Source organism: Nannospalax galili, unplaced genomic scaffold (assembly GCF_000622305.1).
Source record: "Nannospalax galili isolate Female #2095 unplaced genomic scaffold, S.galili_v1.0 scaffold923, whole genome shotgun sequence".
Lineage (NCBI taxonomy): Eukaryota > Metazoa > Chordata > Mammalia > Rodentia > Spalacidae > Nannospalax > Nannospalax galili.
Window position 1 is genome coordinate 2,564,045 of NW_008349753.1, and position 21,312 is coordinate 2,585,356.

Sequence of the window (21,312 nt, forward strand, 5' to 3'; positions counted from 1 at the left end):
AATAAGATGTATGTTCTTATTTAAGTGTCTTACATATACATAGAATCTGATAAATATATTTAGTTTTTTGCCTCACATTCAGGGAAACTTTTTTTTTTTTTTTTTTTTTTTTGAGATGGAATCTTGCCACGTAGACCTGAAAGACTTCAAACTTGTGATCCTCTGTGTCAGTCTCCTAAGGGCTCGGATTATAAGTATGTGCTACCACATCCGGTTGGAAATCTTTAAATCTGCTTTGGATTTAATTGGGTTTTGCTTTTGCATGACTGTGAATCTATTACAAGGAATATAATTCTAATTACAACTAATCAAGATTCTGGTATGACTTCTCTTTAGGAAGGTTTGTGATTCACATTAAGAAAGGTTCCTTTGGGGGCTGGAGAGACAGCTCAGTGGTTAAGAGCACTGGTTGCTCTTGCAAACGACCTGGGTTTGATTCCCAGCACCCACATGGCAGCTAACAACCATCTGTAACTCCAGTCCCAGGGGATCTGACACCATCTTCTGACCTCTGCAGGAACTGCATGACACTGGTGCACTTACATACATGCAGGCAATGCATTCATACACATAAAACAAAATTAGTATGTAAAATATGTTTAAAAAAGAAAGGTTCCTTTATTATGATGATGGTGAGCAATGTATAATATTATGTCCTCACTCAGAAAGATAAAAATACTTTTCGGTTGCCATGCATAGATTTTACCCCTTACAGATATCAGTGTTCCATCCGTTTTTCAAGTCTAAAAGAAGCACTTCTTTCGCAGGCTTGTTTCAGGGTTCTTGCTCCTACTTGCAAGTACCGATCTGTCTCGGGGTTCTTTTTTCTGACCCCTTTCTCTTCCCTTTTCACTTCCCTTCCTGAAGAACATCCCTGATTCAGTTCCTATTTCCTGTCAGGCCAGGACCACAAAGCACAGCTGAGCAAATTGTGGATTGCACAACCCCACAGCTGACAGTCACTGTCCCTCTTCCTACCATTTGTGGAGGTGCAGGAGTTCCTGTCCCATCTAGTCCTGTGCTAGCTTCTGTACAAACCTCTCATTTACTCTCAGAACAGCCTGTGAGCTGCATGCCGTCCTTCTTAGTATCAGATGGAAAAGCCGGGTTTACAGATGTAAAAACTGGATTTATGTTAGTGATCTTGTGGAAGGTCACCTGGTTATAAAGAGGGGGTGATGGAGTCTTTCTCCATCAAGAGCCTGCTTCTCTCTATGCAATGCTACTTTTTGTGGGTGACCTTAATTCTTGGTCATTTCAGCCATGGCCACCACCTAAATGAATTCAGTTCCTAAATGGCCCTCTACCCAGACAACTGTTATCTCAATGGCCCACTAGATAGTCCTTGCACTTGGCCTGCAGGGAGGCGAGAGTCTACTGGACTCTCCTTTTCACTTCCTCTCCCAAATCCCCCTTAGCAGCACCCGCAGTCTGGACACCTCTGTCTCTTATCTCCTACACCCATGACCCCATCAGACCCCATCAGCTCTGTGCCTGAAGACCCTTTTCCAGACGGAACTGTACATCAGTTCAGGCCTTCGTTCTTTTATTCTAAATACACTGGCTCTGTCTGTATGAAAAGCTTCCCTAAAATCTCCCATCCAAGCCCAATCCCACGTCACTAGCCACTTGCTCTCCCTGGGTCTCTCTCCACCACCTTTCTTTCTAAGCTATGTTAAGACTCAGATTGAAATAATCACTTCAGAAAAGTCTTTGATTTCTACTACCAGCACCCCTTCCCCTTCCTTCAGTCAGATGGCTCTTCTCTGTGCTCCCACAGAGCATGACATCAAGTCACAGCCCTTGTCAGGATGCACTGCTAATGGTTTGCGTATGTGATGCTAACCCTGGGTTGAGAGGTCGCTCAGGGAAGGGACTGTCTCCCTTTCCTTTGTCTTCCTAGCCCACGGTAGTTTATCTGAAAGATCAATAAACTGGAAAGGATGAATATTCCTTCATAGACACCTTCGACAGATCTGAAAGAGTTATTTGAATATTTCCTGTAACTCTCAACGTGGTAAGTCTTTTTTTTTTTTTTTTTTTTTTTTTTTTTTTTTTCTGGAACTCTCTATGTAGACCAGGCTGGCCTCAAACTCACAAAGATCCACCTGCCTCCGCCGCCTGGAACTCTCTATGTAGACCAGGCTGGCCTCAAACTCACAAAGATCCACCTGCCTCCGCCTCCCAAGTGCTGGGATTAAAGGTGTGTACCACCACACCCGGCACAACGTGGTAAGTCTTATTAACTTTTGGCAGCAGTTTGTATGATTGAAAATAATCTATGGTGGTATTATTCAGTAATATAAAAAAAAAATTTGTGTCACAAGGCAGAGTGATTATTGCCCAACCTGTTTTCATTCATATTGGCTGTGGCTGCTTTCCTTATCCTGCTGATAAGAGACTTAATTGCTGGGAATGTAAAAAGTGGACTCTGTGTTGAACTTTGCTTTAAGGCCCAGAAGATTCGTATCAACACTAAGGAACACACTAGCCAGTTAGGAGCTGTTTGGGTTCTCTTTCCTGTCTCTTGCCTGTCACTAATGACTACTATACCAAGGAACTTCCTGGAGGTAGGTTGTCTGGGACTATAAGCCCCTGCTAAATCTGGGTAGCTATTTTTCCTCATGATTTTCATTAGCACATATCTTATAAAAAATTTTTTTATTTTGTATGTATGAGTGTATTGCCTGCATGTATGTAAGAACACCTGTATCATGTAGCACCCATGGAAGTCAGAAGAGAGTGTTGAATTCCCCTGGAACTGGAGTTACCTATGGTTGTTAGCCACCATGTGGGTGCTGGGAATCAAACCCGGGTCCTCTGCAAGAGCAGCTGGTGCTCTTAACCACAGAGCCATCTCTCCAGCCCCACTACCACGGATTTCATCTTGCTTCAGCTGTAGTCTTGTTTGAGCTAGCCACTTAAAATATCTCTCCAGACATCATCTTTAAACTTAGGTGTCTGGGTTAAGAAGGACTCTACAAGCTCGAACGTCGTTTGATTATACGATTTTAGGCCCCTATTGTATATTCCTAATGTCTTATCTGCCCCATCTTCCCCCTCTTCCTCTCCTCAACCCCTCCTCCCCCAGTGGGCTGGTCCTCCCTCCTGTTCCAACAACACACAGAGATAGACACACTGTGTTCTTCAGCACTTGGCCTTGACCTAGAGGTTGGCTTTCACATGAGCTGAGAGGCAGATTTCTTGGGTCCTGCATGCAGACTGCTGATAGTCACTGCACACACATATTCCACAAAGCATTTGTGAGACCCTTTCAGGAAGTGCATTCCTGACTGTGGTTGTAAAAGTAAAGTTAGGTTGCAGAGACCTCGGGAAAATTCCTGTGTCAGAGGAGGGATCTTTTTTAAAAGCGACTGTTCAACAGGTTTGGGCCTGTAATTGTAAAGGATGGGGGGAGTGGGGACAGTCTGGGAGGTATGTCAATCACTGAAAGCATGGTACTAATTAAGTGGCCACAGTCGGGCCACACTACCCCGTAGTTTCTGGATTCGTTGTTTGATGGTCTTTAAGTGAGAGCAAAACCAATTAAGGTACAAGTGTGTTTTTCACACCATTTGTTGACAAAGTACTTAAAGCAAAATCATTATGTCATTTATTCCCAGAGCCCTAAAACTGAAGCAAACTAAGACCGCTCCTGACTTGATTTGCCCACATCCTGATTTTCTAGTACATGCCAAAGGGCAGCTGGAAGTACAGGCTGATTTGGGGGAGCTGAGCTAGGGAAGGGTTTTGGGGTGAGGTGGGCACTGTCAAAAGTAGAAGAAAGATTTAAAGCACCCGGAAGGAGGGAGAAGGGAGGTGGCCAGCGAGGGTGCGCACCGAGAAGCTGCAGGCGCGGAGGCCAAGGTGAACTTTGCCGGAGTCGGCGCGCGGGGCTGCAGTCTACACCCGCTCGGGATTCCTGGGAGACCACACGCCTGGTTCGAGCCGAACCGCCGCGGCAGGGATCCGACAGGGTTAAGGCCATCACCTGCCGCCGAAGTGCGACCCAGATGGAAGTAGGAAGTGCGGCGCCTGCGCTTCCTGTGTAAATAAACGCGCTGGCCCGGGCTGGAGCTGCGCCCCGCGCCGCTCGCCGGCTCTCCTGCGGTCCAAGCTGGAGGCGGATGGGGACTCCTCCTCTTCCCGAGCGGTAGGTCTGGGCGTGGAGTCCTGTGGCAATCCTGCAGAAGTGTAAAGCTGTCAGCCAGGCGGAGAAGGCAGGCAGAGGGGAGAGGTTGAGAGCTCCTCCCCGGGGTGCGAGCTGCCCCGGCTGGCGGACAGGGCAGGCTAGTCCGGCGGAGCGCAGGGCAGGCTAGCCCGAGGAGAAGCCGGACGTCTCTGCTCCAGGGAGGTAGGTCTGGTGCATGTGCGTGTGCATAGGCTGCGGGCGCTGCAAGGCAGGAAAGGCTGCTAGAAGGACCGACTGGGCTAAGGTGACAGCGTGGGCTGTGGCTTTCGTGCTGGAGCCATACAGAATGGCATGCGTTCCGAGTGCCTTACACACCTGTTAACGTTAAAAAAAAAAAAAGCCTCTGAAAAGGCGAAAAAAAATTAGTTTTATTTCTAATAAAATGGTCTTTACAGAATGTGTTGCAAAACTGAATATTGGACCAGTTCTCAGGCGTGACTTTGGGGGAGAGTGAAAGTTGGCATACGCTTGGACGTCTGCCTTGTGTTATTTGGAAATGCATGGTAATATGTTGACACACGGCTCTGATTAAGACAGTCTGTTAACCGTGCAGTCTGGGCCATACGTTATGGTGATTATTTTTATCAGGTAATTACTGATACAAGAGAGTGGATGCTCTGATCCTGTTTTCAAGTTGATGGTAAAATGAAACCGATTCCTGTTTCAGGGAGGAAAGGTATCTTAGCATTACCACTCTTAGGGCCCCTTTTCTGATTAGTTTCAAGAATTTGGTTGTCAACTCTCCTGTCTCTCTCTCTCTCTCTCTCTCTCTCTCTCTCTCTCTCTCTCTGTCTCTCTCTCATATTCCCATTTCTCAGAACACAGCTACCTTTCTGTGTGTATCCACGGTTCACTGTCACTTTCCTCTTGCTTTCTGGCCCAGGTATCTTACCAAGACATGAGCTGGAGACTCTAATAGGATGATCAGTGTTCTGGCTGGGCATTTCTGACTGTTCATTTGAACATGGAGAGGGGTGGATGGAAGGATAATTTCGGCATTTCCAAAGAGGCAGATTAGGGGTGTCTCTGCCCAGAAGCAAAATAAATGAACTTTGGGATGACTCAGTTTTTAGGGTGTGGGTACCAGGCCGAAGGAACGCAGCCAGTCTTAACCAAGTTGCCAGCCAATTAAAGTATCTGCTATAGCTTTCTCTTGGTGTCTGGTTCTGTTCACATCTACCACCTCTCTGGTACCCTCCTCTTTACTCTGTCCTTTGTAAACCTCAGTCCTTTTCATGGACATCAGGCTCTGAAGTATTTCTGAAACTATCTTGAAGAGAAAGAGAAAGAGTTGTGTTATGAAGTCCAAGGTCATGCATGACTCCATCTGCCTCCTGCCTTTACACACCTTTGGTTTGCCTTTTATGCCTTATGGTAGGCATCAAGTTGGAAAAGTGAGAAAGGGGAAAAAAATCCTTGTTCTCAAAGTACCCTTTAAGTGCCTGTCTAGATGAGTGAAAAATCACAAGTTAACACGTACAGTGAATGTCAAAAATGCCAAGCACCAGAATTGGCTTTCTTAGCTTTTTATTTAAAACAAATAGTACAAACTTGACCTAAAATCCCCCAGACCAGTCACCCTAGATAACTCAGTCCTGCAGTTTGGTGCTGGAAGAAGGATGAAGTGTGGTCAAACACGAATCATTTACCCAGGGTTTTACAAATATTTACAGTCATCCATGCCAAATATCTTTGTGCTGAGCCCTGAAGAATATTCCCAGCATTCAAAAGCTCCCTTCTCATGAATGGTCTCAGTTCATTGGCAATTCTAAAGGCATCGAGATTCTAAACTAGGTCAGTGTAAGACATGTCTTTTTAAAAATAATCAGTTTGAGAATCTCAGATTATGAACTTGGTTTTTGTAGCCAAATTGCACAGGAAAGAGAAAAGTATGCTCTCTCTAGAAAGAAAGAAGTTTATTTTATCAAGTCAGTAAAACTATTTAGCTTCCTGGAAAATGCATTTCTCTTGAACAGTGTGAATACTTTTAATCAGAAAAAGCTTGTTTGAAATTCCCTTCTGGAAACATTGTTTCAGTGTTTCAGAGGCCAAGGAACATTTAGACACACACTGAGATTGTTTCTCTGAAGTTTCTGCTAGTCCTGGCTTCTGTGTCTCCCCCGGCCTTGTCATGGCCTTATGTTCCTTGAACAGGTTCTTGGTGTCTGATACCCCCAGGGTGAGTCAGAGGTCAGGAATCATGCGGCCCTCGAATGCTGCTGCAAGAGCAGAGTCCAAATCATTTTGGGGACTGACCCTAACTGGTTATTCTGGATTTGGGAAAGGGGCCAAGCTACCACAAAAGTCATGCTTGGCACTCTAGAGAATCAGTATCTGCAGCTGCTGCTCTTCGGTATGGAGATACTTCTTCCAGTTATTTCTGCCGAACTTCTAGAAGCTCCCTAGTGACACTAACATACCAGTATCTGAACTTTTGATGTAACAGAAGTGAATGCAGATGAAAGCCAGGCATTTAATGCATAATCAGAATCACCGTCTGCTGCTGCGTGACTCTCAGGCACTAGACTAGGTGCTGGGGACATAAAGATGTGTAAGATGTGGTGGCCTCTGTCTTGAAGGAGCTGTCATCTTGGAAATGATTTTGGATAAGGTGGCAACCCTGAATTATGTTGTTTCTTGAGAATACAAAAGCTATTTGATAGTTTTCATCTCCATTTTGCTATTTGGGTTTTGATGCCGTTTCTCTGATGCCATTTGGGTCTTCTGTAAGTTGGACAGTTGTAAGAGTGCCTAAGTTCATTTAATTATCTTGCTTGTTTTTCTGCAAAGTTGAGGCTCAAACCCAGGGCCTCACGCATGACAGATAGGCTTTTCTACTGTTGGACTACACCCCCAGTCCTGATCATTTATTTTCATTGCTTTGAAATTTCGAATTATTTATTTCTTTTTATTTTATGTATATGAGTGTTTTGTTTGCATGTGTGCAGTTGCACCATGTGTGTACAATGCCTGTGGAGGATAGAAGAGGTGTTAACCTCCTGGAACTGAAGGTACAGATGTTGTGAGCTGCCATGTGAGTGCTGGGAACCGAACCTGGGTTCTCTCAAAGAGCAGCCAGTACTCTTAACCACTGAACTATCTCTCTAGCCCCTATTTTTAATGCTTTAATTGTAATTTATCTCCACCTTTAGATGAAATGTTAGTCTTAGACACTCTTCTCACATGGAGGAGTATAATTTCCTTTGTGTAACTGGATTTCTTCATTTAAAAAAATACTTTTTTTTTTTTTTTTTAGTGTGTGTGTATGTGTGCCTGTTTGAGCTTAGGTGCACCATGTACATGCAAGTACCTGTGGAGCCCAGTGGGCATCAGATCCCCTGGAACCAGAGTTTCAGGAGGTTGTGAACTGCCTTATGTGGGTGCTGGGAACCAATTTCAGGTCCTCTGCAAGAGCAGTGTGTTGTGCTTTTAACCATGTCTCCGGCCCCTGGATTCCTTTCTTGAATGGAAGGCACAACTTAAGTCAAGCACATGCCTCTTATTCATAGCTAGAGACCATGGTGTGTTCTGTTGATTGAGAGCGTGCTTTGGAAGGTGTACTTCACTGGTCTTTAATTCCTCTGGAGTCTCAAATGTGAATCTGATCCTGTAGTCAACTTGTTCTTTGTTCTTTCATGAGCTTGTGGCTGGAGCCATAAATCCACAAACCCTCTTGTATATGACTGTATAAAACCCTGTTTCTCCTTATAAGCAGGGGCTGGGTTTTATCATCTACACGTAGCAGGTGTAGAATTGGGCTCCTCATGAGCTGACTTTGTTTCTTGCATTATGGATTACTGTTATAAGAGTGTTATTTGGCAAAGACATATGAAAATACACACCCCGAACCTTATTCAGTGTGAGACCGAGGGAGGTACTCTCCCAAACTGGCTTCATATAAATTTGTTTCTAATTAAAATTTCTGTGTGACGCTTATAACTTTCACAGAAGGGAATAATTGTTATACATGCTTTTATTCACTTGGAGACTTTTTTTTTTTTTTTTTTTTTTTTTTTTTTTTTTTTTTTTGATTTAGTTGTTCATGCTTAGAGACTGGAGTTTTCTGGTAATGCCCTGACCCTGGAAGTCAGCCTGAGTTTTCTGCAGGACTTTCAGAAATACCAATTCTCCTTGATCTGTTAATGACATTATTGTCCAACCTGCCTTTTAGTGGCATTCCTTCCTGCTTTTGAGCTTTGTTGTTATGCCAGGCTGGGGGAAGAAAATTATTCAGTGGGGCTGGTTGAATAATTGTGGGAGGCCAGGGAACCACTGATGGAAAAAAGAGTGGGTAGGGCCTGGTGGTGGTTGAGGAGGGAGCTACCATGGTGAATGTAAAAGTACAGTGGCAAAAATACTAAGCCGTTCCTCTCATGTTCACTCCCACCTTCTCCGATAAGTTTATATTGTTAGGAAAGCTGAAATGGATTTCTCCTTCTCAGGCCTTACCCTGGAGTGTAAAGAGAACATGGAACATAGGCAAGAAAAAGGAATTGTACTCTTTAGAAAAAGCAATAGCATTTTGCAAAGGATAAAATGAGACATCCCACATGCACTGTACTCTGTAAGACTTAGAGTTAATATCTCTCAATGTATTTTTTGACACAGTCTCATATCTCTTCTTCCAATATATATTTTGTACAGAAAAAAATTAAAGTCAGATTTCATTAAAATAGTTTCATAGGCTTTATTCATAGCCTATTTTAAACAGCAAAGATACTCTTTGGAAAACAGTTCTTATGCTGGGCACAGTGGCTCATGCCTTTAATCCCAGCACTAGGGAGGCAGAGGCAGGTGGGCCTCTGTGAGTTCAAAGCCAGCCTGGTCTACATAATTAGTTCTAGGCCAGCTGGGGCCATGGGGAGATCCCTGTCTCAAAAAGACCAACAAACAAACAAACAAACAAACAACAAAAAGAACTAGAAAACAGCTCTTGCTAACTATTAAGATGATCCACCTCCTGGGACTGGATATGCAGATTGGTTGGTAGACTGCTTGCCTAGTATACATGAATCCCTGGGTTCCATCCCCACGCATGGTGGTGCATGCCTATAATTCCATCACTCAGGAGGTAGAGGCAAGAAGAAGCAGGAAATTCAAGGTCATCCTGGGCTACATAGTGAGTTCAAGGCCAGCCTGGGCCACATAAGATATTAGCTTAAAAAATATGCTTCCTTCCTTTTACCTAAAAATGGTTGATAAAGGGGCCAGGTATGGTGGTGCATGCCTTTAATCCCAGCACTTGGGAGGCAGAGGCAGGCAGATCTCTGTGAGTTCAAGGCCAGCCTGGTCTACATAGTGAGTTCTAGGACAGATGGGGCTACAGGGAGACCTGTCTCAAAAAGACCAAAAAAAAAAAGGTTGATAAGAATGCCCAGTTATAAACTGTGTGAGAATGTTGCCATCACTGGCCTACTTACTGCACATGTAATGGTGAGCCCATAGATTATAATGAAGCTGGCACATTCCTCTTGGTCAGTGATGAGCCACAATGCATACTTACGTATTTGTGATGGTGCACCTATAAACAAAGGTACTGCACTGCCAGTTGCCCAAACACATAGACCACAAGATATGTGGTAGTTGATAATGAAAATGTACAACAGTGTTATGGGTTTATGTTGTATTTCTTAGTGTCACTTGAGAGTCTATTTCTAATACGTATTTTAAAAGTGTTTTCTAGCCAGGTATGGTGGCACACACCTTTGATCCCACTCAGGAGGCAGAGGCAGGCGATCTCTATGAGATCAAGGCCAGTCTGGTCTACATAGTGAGTTCCAGGCCAGCTGGTGCTTACAGGGAGACCATGTCTTAAAACAAACAAACAAACAAAACAAACCATAAAGTGTTTCACAGGTTGCAGCCGCAAGTCTTCTGTTTACCATGTCTCTTATCACAGCTAGAGGCCAGGCTGAGTGATTGACCCATGCCCTCTAAGCCTGGGTAGTACACAATGATGTTCGCTCAGTGACCAGCTCTCTGGGTTGTCAAGTGATGCATAACTGAATTGCACATCAGCAAGCTAGAAAGTCAGGATCTTACTTCTATCCTCAAGATCACTGAGATGAAGATTTTAAGATCAAGGAATTGTGGACTGAAATGCTTTTTCTTCATCTTGTGATTGTCTCTGAATAAAGCTGTGAAATAGTGGAGAAAACAGAAGTCCCACTATGTAAGGGGCAGTGACATGCCACATTTTCAACCCTGCCACCTCACAGAGGCTGAGTAGATGAACATTTATTGCCATGGCATCTAAGAACTAAATGTTTCTTGGGTTTGCTGATGCCAGTGAAGATTTTCTCATCTGTGTTATTACTTAAATAATGGCAAAGTATCCTGGGTTTATAATACCATATCTATACTCACTGGCCTTGAGTATTCTTCTCTTAAAAGGAAATTACAGAGGTATGAAACAGACTTCAGGAATTACATTTCTCTACTAGTAAGGTTGCCCACGATCCATTTGTTTTTCCCGTCCTAGGGCACATAGCAGATCTGTTTCTGGTGTTACTGATATGCACTGGTTCATCTTGTCCCCGAATGATCGGAACACTGGTGAGAAATGCAAATAAAATGGAAGCATCTTGCTGGCCACTGTGGAGGGCTGCCAGAAGCCCTGGCCTCCTTCGTCCCTGCATTGCCCTGGCTGTTGCTCTGCTCCTTACTGCTTCCAGGGAGTATGCCTGCCCTCCACACTGGACTGTATTCAGAGTGGAGCATCAGCAAATGGCTAACGGCTGATGGTGGCTGGCACTTTATTACCCTCAGCCAGTATCATTTGAGTCACCAGTAGGTTCTGTTAAGAGCATGAATCAGTGGATGAATGAACCACTCCACAGGCAGCAGTGCAAAGGTCAGCATAAAGCAGACAGCCCTCCACATCCCCAGGTCCAAAAGTATTCAGAAAGAGACAGCAAGATGACAGAGCAAGTAAAGATGGCTGCTTCCAAGCCTCATCACCTGAGTTTGATCCCTGGGACCCACATGGTAGAGGGAGAGAACTGACTTCTGCAAGTTGTTGTCTGATTTCCACATGTGTACCTCCCACCCCCCAAAATAAACAGAAAAATGTTTAGAAAAAGTTACATCTGTCCTGAGCTTGTACAGATGTTTTCCTTGCCACTACTTCCTAAACAATACTATAGAATAGCTATTTATATAGCTTTATATGGCATTAAGTATTGAAGAAATAGAAATGACAAGACATTCAGGATATGCACTAATTGTGTGCAATACTGTGCGATTTTATATAAGGGTCTTGGGCATCCATGAATTTTGGCATCTGAGGGGAGGATCTTGGAAGGAATGCTTCATGAACTCCAAAGGACAACCATACCAATTTTCACTGTCGTGCTGGTATTGGGACAGCTTTCTTAACAAGGCAGAGTGTGATCTTCAGAGTCCTGCTGTTTTCTGTTCTACTGGAGCAGTGGCAGCTGAGACTCTCTCTCCTCTGGGGCTTCACTTCTCAGCTGCCTGCCCTTCCTGAAAACCTCTTTGCAGCTCTCTCCCATGGCTAGGCACTCACACCTGATACTCCAGCCTCAGGGGCTTGCAAGGCCGTAGACTCATCTGAGAGCATTTCATGTGGCTGCTCTTCTGTCTTGTCCCTTGTCCCTGGGTGGCTCTGACATAGTCTCGAATTAAGACCTCAGCACAGATGAATTGGATTTTTACTTTCATTCTGGCACATCAGTAATACCAGTGGATTTATTTTGCTGGAGCCCTTTTTCTCTTAGTCACTGTAACAATGCTTTGTCCATTTATCTAAATGATCAGGTGGGTTTTTTTTTTTTTTTTTTTTGCAAGATGATATAGAAATTCCCAAATAAATAGATTGGTATCCTAATAAAATGATATTCTTTCCAATTAAATTATTCTGTCTCTGTCTCTGTGTCTCTGTTTCTATCTGTCTCTCTGTCTCTGTGTCTCTGTTTCTGTCCCTCTGTCTCTGTCTCTGTCTCCCTCTCTCTCTCTGTGGAGGGGTAACTGTTCGGATTCTGGGTCATCAAACAGGCATGAATTCCATTAGTTAAAAATACTCTGAATGTTGGCTCTCTCACCCTCTGCATTTTTAGAGCAGATTATTGCTTTTTCAGAAATGAAAATTCCTTATACACCCTGTGCTCCCAGCACAGCTTCTAAGATATTCCTTTCTTTGGCAAGTCCAATGAAAACACACGAGGGAAAAGTGACTCTCCTGTCCTTTCCATTCAGGTAGGACTTGCTTCTCATATAATGAACCCTATGTGGAGCGAGAGACACTTGGAGCACGTAGAGCTACTGTTTCTCCTTTCCTGGTCACTTGGTGGTTTAAGGGGTTTTCCTTCTTCACAGGATCTGGCCAGTCTGTTCTGCTGTACGGCTAGGTATATGTGAGCGAATGAAGCCTGCCACCGACTTTTGAAAGTTGAAACCTGCAGGCAGCTGCCAGATTTCTCTTCTTTCCAACATGCCCTTGTATTCTCTGCCAAGATTCTTTCCCAAGGGGTTTCGGGCACCTAAAAAGAGGCATAGTTACTGTAATGACTGTAAAACCAATTATAATTGTTACCTCGCAAGTGGCAGGGTGGATAACCAAGTCACTTTCTTATCTTTAGATAAATATGAGGTATGAGGGAGAAGCAGCCCCACAAGCCAGTGAGCACTAGCAGGGCTGGCATCTCTCAGAAAGGAAGACTGTTCTTGAAGCCTGCAGGGGACAGGGGGTGAATTGTCTGTGTGCCTGCTGAGGCTGGCTGACGAGAGGGAGAGGAGGAACTGGGGAGATGTCCTCAGTCCTCTTGTGGGTCCTCCCTCCAAGCTTCATGCCACTTGCTAGATAGTGGGGAGGCTGAGGCTCTGCCTTGGCTTCATGTGGCAGAGAAGGTGAGTCTTTAGACACAAGTCAGGAAACGCTAGGAAATTCCACAGCCTTCACAGCATGTCTAGTGTGGGGAACTCCGTCAGGGGATTCACCATAGGATTTTCCTCTTTCCAGTGAATGGGTGGTGAAATGCTTTCTTGTTTGATTTTTTTTTTTAATGAGGTACCTGCTGTGTCATTCAGTTTTTTAAACACTCATTATTGATTTTTCTCAAAGACACCAAAGGCTGGTTTTTAATCTGTGCCTGAGGTCGATGTAGGCTTCTGTCTTAGGGCCTGGGGAGATGGGGGGTGGGGATGGAGGGAAAACGGAAGGATGGACTAGCCTTGGGTATCTCTCCTTGAACAAGCGCTATAATCTCTGTAATCTCTCTTATGCAGTGGTAGTTTGGCAAAGACTTTTATTTTCATAAAATTCCGTTGCTTGAGACATGTTTGATAGCCATCACTTTAAGGAATTGCCATTAATTATACACAGAAAAATAAATCGCTTTTATTTTTTAAAGAAGCACTTTGGATTGTTCAAATCTCAAAGGGATGAAATATGTTATAAAATATTTTATGTGTATATACGTATTTGAATTTTGCATTTTTTATAACTTTGGTTTTATAGCCTCTAGGAATGTAACTCACAAGCTAAGGAGTAAAAACATAGATATGACTCAAAGCATGATTAGATTTCAGTAGCTCTTGCTTAACACAATCTCTAGGTCTGCCTTAAAAACACAAATATGTCTAAGAGATACCTTCTCTGTGGTAGTCAGTTATGTCTATGTTTTCAAGAGTGCATTGAAAATATGTCTCATGGGTCTGGAGAGATGGCTCACCAGCTAAGAGTACTTGCTGCTCTTTCAGAGGACCCAGGTTCGGTTCCCAGCACCCATATGATGGCTCACATATGTAACTCCAGTTACAGGGAATATGATGCCTTCTTCTGGTCTCCATTGACACTGCATGCATTTGCTACACATATACACACCTAGGCATTCATGTATACATAAAATAAAATGTCTTAAAAAATATCTCATATGGCCAGTGAGGTGGCTCAGTGGGTGAAAGTGTTTGCTGTGCAAGCCTGTTGACCTAAGTTGGATCCCTGGAACCCACAGCGCTGGAACTCAAGAATTCATCTACCCAACCACTTGAGGGAGAGAACCAACTTCTCAAATTGCCCTCTGATCTCCACATGTGCCCTGTGGCACATATGTGCCCATATGCATATAATATATACACAATAATAATAATAAATAAAATTTGCTCTATGTAAGCCAGGCATGGTGGCACATGCCTTTAATCTAAGCACCTGGGAGGCAAAGGTAGGCAAATCTCTGTAAGATTGAGGCCAGCCTGGTCTACATAGTAAGTTCCAGGCCAGCTGGGGCTACAGGGAGACCCTGTCTCAAAAGACCCCCCCCCCAAATTGCCTATATAAAATCTTTATCTAGAAAGTGATACCAAGGAAGATCATAATAAACACTTGACTGTTTTGAGAAATAGCCAGATTAAAAGAACAGGGTTGAGTATTCACAGTAACATGGCAGTATGCTCATACACATAAAATATAAATAAGGAAAATACTAAAATTCTTATTTCTTATGTATGTACTTTTTTTAATGTTAAGATTTTATTTACAAAGCTTTTTCTTGTTATTGTACAGAAAGTAAAAATGTTGTTAGAATCTCAGTGTAACTGGTAGCCATGGACGGTTGACTGACCAATCACAGCTATTCAGGCTGTAGCCTGGATAGATGTACTTTTGAGACATGGTCTCATTTCATAGCCCTGTCTGACCTTGAGCTAAAGATCATCCTGTCTCTGCATCCTGTGTGCTGGGATTACAGATGTGCAGTACCATGCCTGACTCCAGATGACTCTGAAGCACTTTTGACATTTGGGGTATGGAGTGGTTCTGGGTTGTGACAGTTTCCATTCCCCCATTTACTGACCTCATTCAGATGAGAAAACAACAGTTCAGGGGAATTGGTGGGATTGTGTGAGCTGTGAACTGGGAAGTCTTTGAAAGACAAACCAGTGACATTGTCTAAGAATAAACTGGGAAGGAGAAGAAGAGGTAATATGAGCCATTTTTGCCCCTACGTGACCCTAAAGGGAAGTCTAAATCTCAAAATCCTGAGCTTGATGTGCACACCAACTTGATTTAGTTTGCTCTTAGATGATAGCTCCTCTCCATGCAGTGAGATCAGAACTCTGTCTTGAGCCCTGTTGGGCCTTTGCCAAAGAATAGAATGACTTCCGTATTGGAAACTAACCAACGATTTAGTTTATTTTAAATCAAGCCATCTCTTACTGTTCAGTTGACTAGAGTTAGTAACTCTCGACTCTGGTGGGTGAGCAAAGATCTCATTGACTTTTTTTCTTCCTATCAAATTCAATTTGTTCTCTCCCTCTTGTTAGCACCCTTTTCTATGTATATAAATCATGCACCTTACCCTGAGATTTCCATGTTGGGTGGTGGTCCCATAAGACTTTAATGGAGCTGAAAAATTCCTATCACCTAATGACATCTATATCCGTCAGAATGTTGTAACTTAACACATTGCTCATATGTTTATGTGACTCTGGTGTAAGCAGAGTTATAGTATTACTGGTCATATAAAAACATGGCATATACAGTTGTATAGTGAGTGCATAGTGACTGGCTAATGACAGTAAGCAACCATGCTAATGGTTTATACATTTACTGTACTATACCTTTGATTGGTATTTTAGTGCACACTTCTGGCAAGCAAAACCTTTTCTGTCGAACAGTCTGCTCACTCATCTGTTGGTGCGTACTTGGGTTAGTTTCCCCTTTTGGCTGTCGTGAGTATGAACAGCCAGATCTGCCGTGAGTGCTGATGTGGGAGTTCCTCTTCGAGACCTTCATTTCAGCACTTTTAGGGGCACCTACACCCAGAAGTAGAAGTGCTGGATGATATGGTAATTTCTTTCGAGTGGCGCCAAGGAATTCAGGGCCTTACGCCAAGGAATTCAGGGCCTTACACGTACTAGGAAGGCACTCTACCACTGAGCTATGCCCCCGTTCCATTTGGTTAGTCTTGAACTTCTTTTGAAAGGTGTTTTTTGAGCCGGTTGAATCTCAGTGACTGTAGTGATACGCTCTCAAATGGCATGTTTGTTTACAGCAGTAATTTCCTATCTTGCCTGACAGCTTTATTAAGGCATAATTGGCAAATAAAAATTATATATATTTAAGATGCACAATGTGATATTTTGATATAGCATGAATATACATGAAAGGAGTAAATCAAGGTAGTTAACATAATATCAGCTCCTCTGCCTACCCATGTTTTCATGGTAAGAACCATTTAAAATCTACTTTCATCAAATGCCAAACGCACAATTTATTATTATGAGCTGTCGTCATCATGCTAAGTAAGTACTTGTCCAAAACGTATTCATCCTGTCTACCTGGAACTTGTACCTTTGACCATCATCTTCTTATTCCTCCCCTCCCCCTACAGAGATCTTTTAATTCCCTCAGCTAGCTTATGTGATATGAATCAGGACAATGAGGTGAGGTCAGCTTAAATTTCAGGGCTCTAGGAATACTTTGCCAAGACAGGGAGTGCTCCAGCATACAGTTCTCAGAAATGTATTAGCTATACTAGTAGAAGTCACCAAGGGTGAGGATTTGTTCAGGCAGTCCCCAGATGTGTGTGTTTCACAATAGTTATATCCATGGATATAATATTTCCTGCTTTGTTTTTCTCTGTAGGGATCGAGGAGGCTAAAGACAGGCTGATGGGCTCAGTTGATGGGCTCCAGTATCTGACCATGACTGCCGAAAACCCAGTAGCAGGAGACCTGTCTCCTGTTCCCCTTATCACTTGCAAACTCTGCCTGTGTGAACAGTCCCTGGACAAGATGACCACACTCCAGGAATGCCAGTGCATCTTTTGTACAGCCGTAAGTTTCCCTTCTATTTCCATTTTGAGAAAGTTCAAAGGGAAAAATTACCAAAGTACAGAATATATTTCTGTGGCTTATTGAGAAACCAAGGTTTGCTACACTACCACCCTACTTTGGAGAGCAAACGCACATTTGGATCACTTTCCAAATAATGCCATGAATGGTAAAAAGTTTGCTGATTTTTACTATGAATATAGTATGTATAATGAAATGTAATTTATTAATTTTTTTTCACAAGGCTTGATGTGGCACCTAGGGCCCAGAACATGGTAGTTGAGTCCTCTGTCACTTACCTACATCTCTGTCCCTTGAGCTTTGGAGACAAGGTCTCCCTGTGCTGGCTCTTAACTTGCTATGTAGCCCAAGCTGGCCTTGAACTTGTGATCTTCTTGCCCAGCCTCCGGAGTTCTGAGATTATAGTGTGTACCACCACATCCACTGAAATGTAATTATTAAGTGAGTAGAATCCTTCTGTTCAGGAACAAAACAAAACATTCAGTATGTTTGAGTTAATGCCCGTCTCTAAGAAGCGCATCAGGTATTTTGAATGATGGGAAATCAGGTAACAATTGGATGAATTTTCTTTCATATACTCATATGCTAAAAGCACTTGAAATACAGATGTTTTTCTTTGTCACTGCCCCTGCTTCCACTATGAATGGTTCTGAATGATTCTTCTACATTGAGACAACAGTAACAACATAGATCTTTGCGTGAACTGCCTCTGCTGGTGTGACATATGTTATTGAGGCCTGTGATTGTTATTACTAGCTTCCTTGAAGGTTAGCTAGTTAATGTATAAAGACAGAGATAGACTGATGGGTTCCTGCAGGACTGAAAGATGGCGAGAAATGGTACTGTTTGTTCATTGGACACGTGTCTATTGAGCTGCAGCTGTGTCCTGGGAACTGTTCTCAGACTCCAGGAATTATCAATTAAAGAAACAAAACTTAGAAAAGATCTTTGCTCTTAGGAGTTTATAATCTATCAAAGAAGGTTACAAAATAAACGCCATGCTTAGTAAACAGGTGAGTTATATAAGATTGAGTAATAGGGTTTAGGTGCAGAACAGAGGCCAATAAAGGGGTTAGGAGTTTGGGTCTAGGGAAGATGTTTTGTTTTCAGGAGGGTTAGGAGTAGGCGTCCCTGAGGAGTCATGCTGTCCCTTCTCCCCCCTCTTGCCAGTGTGTGCTGCTGAATAGGAAGTCAAGAAGAGGACTTATCCCAGAGCAGACAGTTTTCTTTGGTCTTGCTCTGTTTCTAAGTGCTGTCTATCAGGAATGATGATGTCTCTGTCTTTCTAATGTTTCTGACCTTTCCTACACCTTGAAAAATGTTGAGCAGAAGCTACATTTAGTGAAAACCAGGGTGGACGTTTTTCTCTGAGGGTGACTAGTGTTTGAAAGCAGGATATTGCATTCAGTTTTCACTACTAGAGTTCATGGTACAGAATGCAAGTTTGTGTGTCAGTGCTGAGAGAAGAATGTCCAAGCAAAGGTTGTATTTCATCTTTACTGGGCTCTAATGTTGACGTATTAATGTTTCAGTAGGCTTTAGTTTCTAATTGAAAACAGTGCAGGTTCTTCTCAGTTCTCTTCAGTGATTTGGGAGTTGGAGTTCATAAAATTACATTATTTTGTCTTCTAGATTCTTCCTCATTGTTATAGCACACTCAAAAGCAGAATGTCAAATGGCTCGATATTTTTGGTACCTCTCTAGTTCTGGAACTTTCTGTGCCTGTAAGCATTAACCTTCCCTGGCCTCCTGACATTCCATTACCTGTGATCTACCAAAATAGTAAGCTGAGTGTGTGTGATTACATTACTGTCTGTAAAAATGCAATTAGAATCATATTCTCCTGAAATGCTAGCCTAACATTTTCTGTTGTTGATTTATTTCTCTTTTATATATAACATGATATAAAATTGTGTCTAGGGGCTGGAGAGATAGCTCGGTGGTTAAGAGTACGTACTGCTCTTAACCCAAGTTAAGTTCCCAGCATCCATGCCAGACAGCTCACAACCACCTGTAACTTCAGCTCCAGGGGACCTGATACCCTTTCTGACCTCCACAAGCACTGCACTCATATGCACATACCTCTATCCCCACATAATTAAAAAATAAAATCTTATTAAAATGTATTTAATGCCCCAAGATTTTAACATGCGTTTGAATGAAAGATATCAAATATTTTCTATATTTTGAGGACCAAATAGAAATTTGGAACTTTTTTTGATATGCTTCATGTTCTTTTTCATTCCGTGGCCCACCAGTTCTGTGAAGTAAACAGGTGATCCTTGCAAAAATTGTTCCACTGTATTCTCTGTTCTTCTCTTGGGGGGATGTAATGTGTATTTGCATTGTAGGGGCTCTATGAAATCTTGTAGTTAGGAGGAGAGCAGGTAGACCCTGTTTAACATCTGATAAGTATTTGCATTTATCTTTTTTAAAAGATGGATTGCCTGTTGATTTGCCTACAACTGGCACTCTGAAGACTACCTCTTTAGATCATTTACCGTTGGCAATTCTGGGTTTAAGTGACATCAGAGAAAGGAGCATGACAGGCCTTGCTTCAAATAAGCCATGAGTCTCTCTCACTTCATGTTTTAACTGCCCTTTAGGTGTTCCGCTTGTGGAGGTGGTTTCTTCTGTTGGGCCATCTGCTCAGCTTTAATATGGAGAAAAGAATATAATGTAAAGCAGGGGAAATTGACATAGCTCTCCGTGAATTAAGCCACAGCTCCTTCAGTCCACTGTGGAGTCTAAGGAGCTGATATTTGAGGATTGCAGAGAGAGATGCTGCATAATTATTTCTTGTACCCTGAAGGCTAAATATCTCAGATGCTAGTCTGTTATTAGTATACAAAGTAAAAATAATATCTTTCTTTTCTTTGTTTTTTTTTGGAGGGGGTTATTTTCTTGTCTTTGTTAGTTACATGGTCATACAAATAATCTAAATATGAAAAGTCAAGCTTTCCTTTTCTGTTTTTTCAGGGGACAGAGACTTGCTATGGAGCCCTGGCTGGCCTTGAACTTGTAGCAGTCTCCCTGACTCTGCCTCCAGTGTGCTGGGATTAAAGCTGTGCACCACTGTGCAGGTCTTAATTCTTTAGACCTAGCTCTTTTATGACTTCTGGAACTCAACTCAAATAATGCCTTATAATTTCATTGAAATGAAAGAAGAAAAAACTGCAGTTATTTATCAAAGTGGTGGAAATTCATGGGTTTGCTCTCTTGTGGGCAACATTTGCCTCTGATTTATTTTGGACACTATTTCTGTCAGCCATGAATGAGAGCATAATGAAAGCACAGTTGTTGCTTGTTTTTATAACCTAGATAATTTCACCTGAAAAGAGTCGGTATGCTGGGCATGGCCTATTTACCTTTCAGATTAAAGACAGGATGTGTTGAGTGAAAAGAAAATAAAGTCCAGCTATATTCCTGTCTTTTCCAGTATGCTTTATTGGCTCTAGGTAGTTAGAACTCTTTTTACCATTCATTCCTTGCAGCCAAATAGATTTTCCAATGTTTAAAAAGTGAGAGGAAATATAAAACTTTTTAGATCAAACCCTTCTTTCCCTCAGGACTTTCTGGTGACCTTTAAGAAAAGCCCACAGACAGCCTGGAAGACATTTGCAGTTTGGGAAGATCTGTACTGTGTGTATGCATGTGTATGTTTGTGTGTACACACATGTGTGTGTATAGTACACAGTTGGTAACTCTGAAATGCAGCAAAGACCCTGCGGTGCTTCTTGCCCAGGCGCCAACTGGTATACTCGCTGGGAAAGCAATGACATTTCCCGCCCCAGCAGCAATTCTTCCCTTCACTTGGTGGGGCTGAAGATCACAGATACAAAGACAGAGAGAGCCAGACTCAAGTTCTGGCTTTGGAGTTCTAGCTAGTGGAGTAAGATTTGGGGCGCGTTCTCGGGCTTCTCCAGCATTTAGTTTCCTCGCCTGTGAGATGGGCGAGGTGGGAGTGGGGGATGCCTGTCTTGGGGTGCTGTAAGAGGCATCCAGTGAGAATTCCAGGAAAGAGTCTAGCTCAGTTCCAAGCCCACAGAAGCTGGCAGCATTAGTGTCCTTTCCTACATTCCACTGTGTACTGAGCTGCTCTGTCTTTCAGAACAAGGAGAGCCTATAAAGGTTTGGGTTTATCTGACTGGCTTCCTCATTAGCCTTTTATCAAAAGGTACGTATGTATAGATGAGTTCTACCTCACAGCTGAAGACACCCAAAGACTAGCAACTAGGGGTCAGGAAAAAGAAGGGAGTGATGTTTTCTGTTGGGTTTATCCCAAAGTATGGCTTATAGCTGAGCTT

The 21,312-nt window shown here is 42.8% G+C and overlaps 1 protein-coding gene across 3 annotated transcripts in view; it reads left to right on the forward strand.

The window, feature by feature from the left end:
- The window catches only part of Rnf144b (ring finger protein 144B), a 146,936-nt gene that overhangs the window by 55,778 nt on the left and 69,846 nt on the right, over nucleotides 1-21,312 (forward strand). Inside the window, exons 1-2 of one of the 3 annotated variants that reach the window (XM_008847075.3) lie at nucleotides 3,735-4,153; nucleotides 16,797-16,987. In XM_008847075.3, coding sequence (XP_008845297.1) covers nucleotides 16,823-16,987 — 165 coding nt within the window. In that variant the 5' untranslated portion in view covers nucleotides 3,735-4,153; nucleotides 16,797-16,822. The other 2 variants (XM_008847076.3, XM_029570388.1) reach the window with 2 other exon arrangements.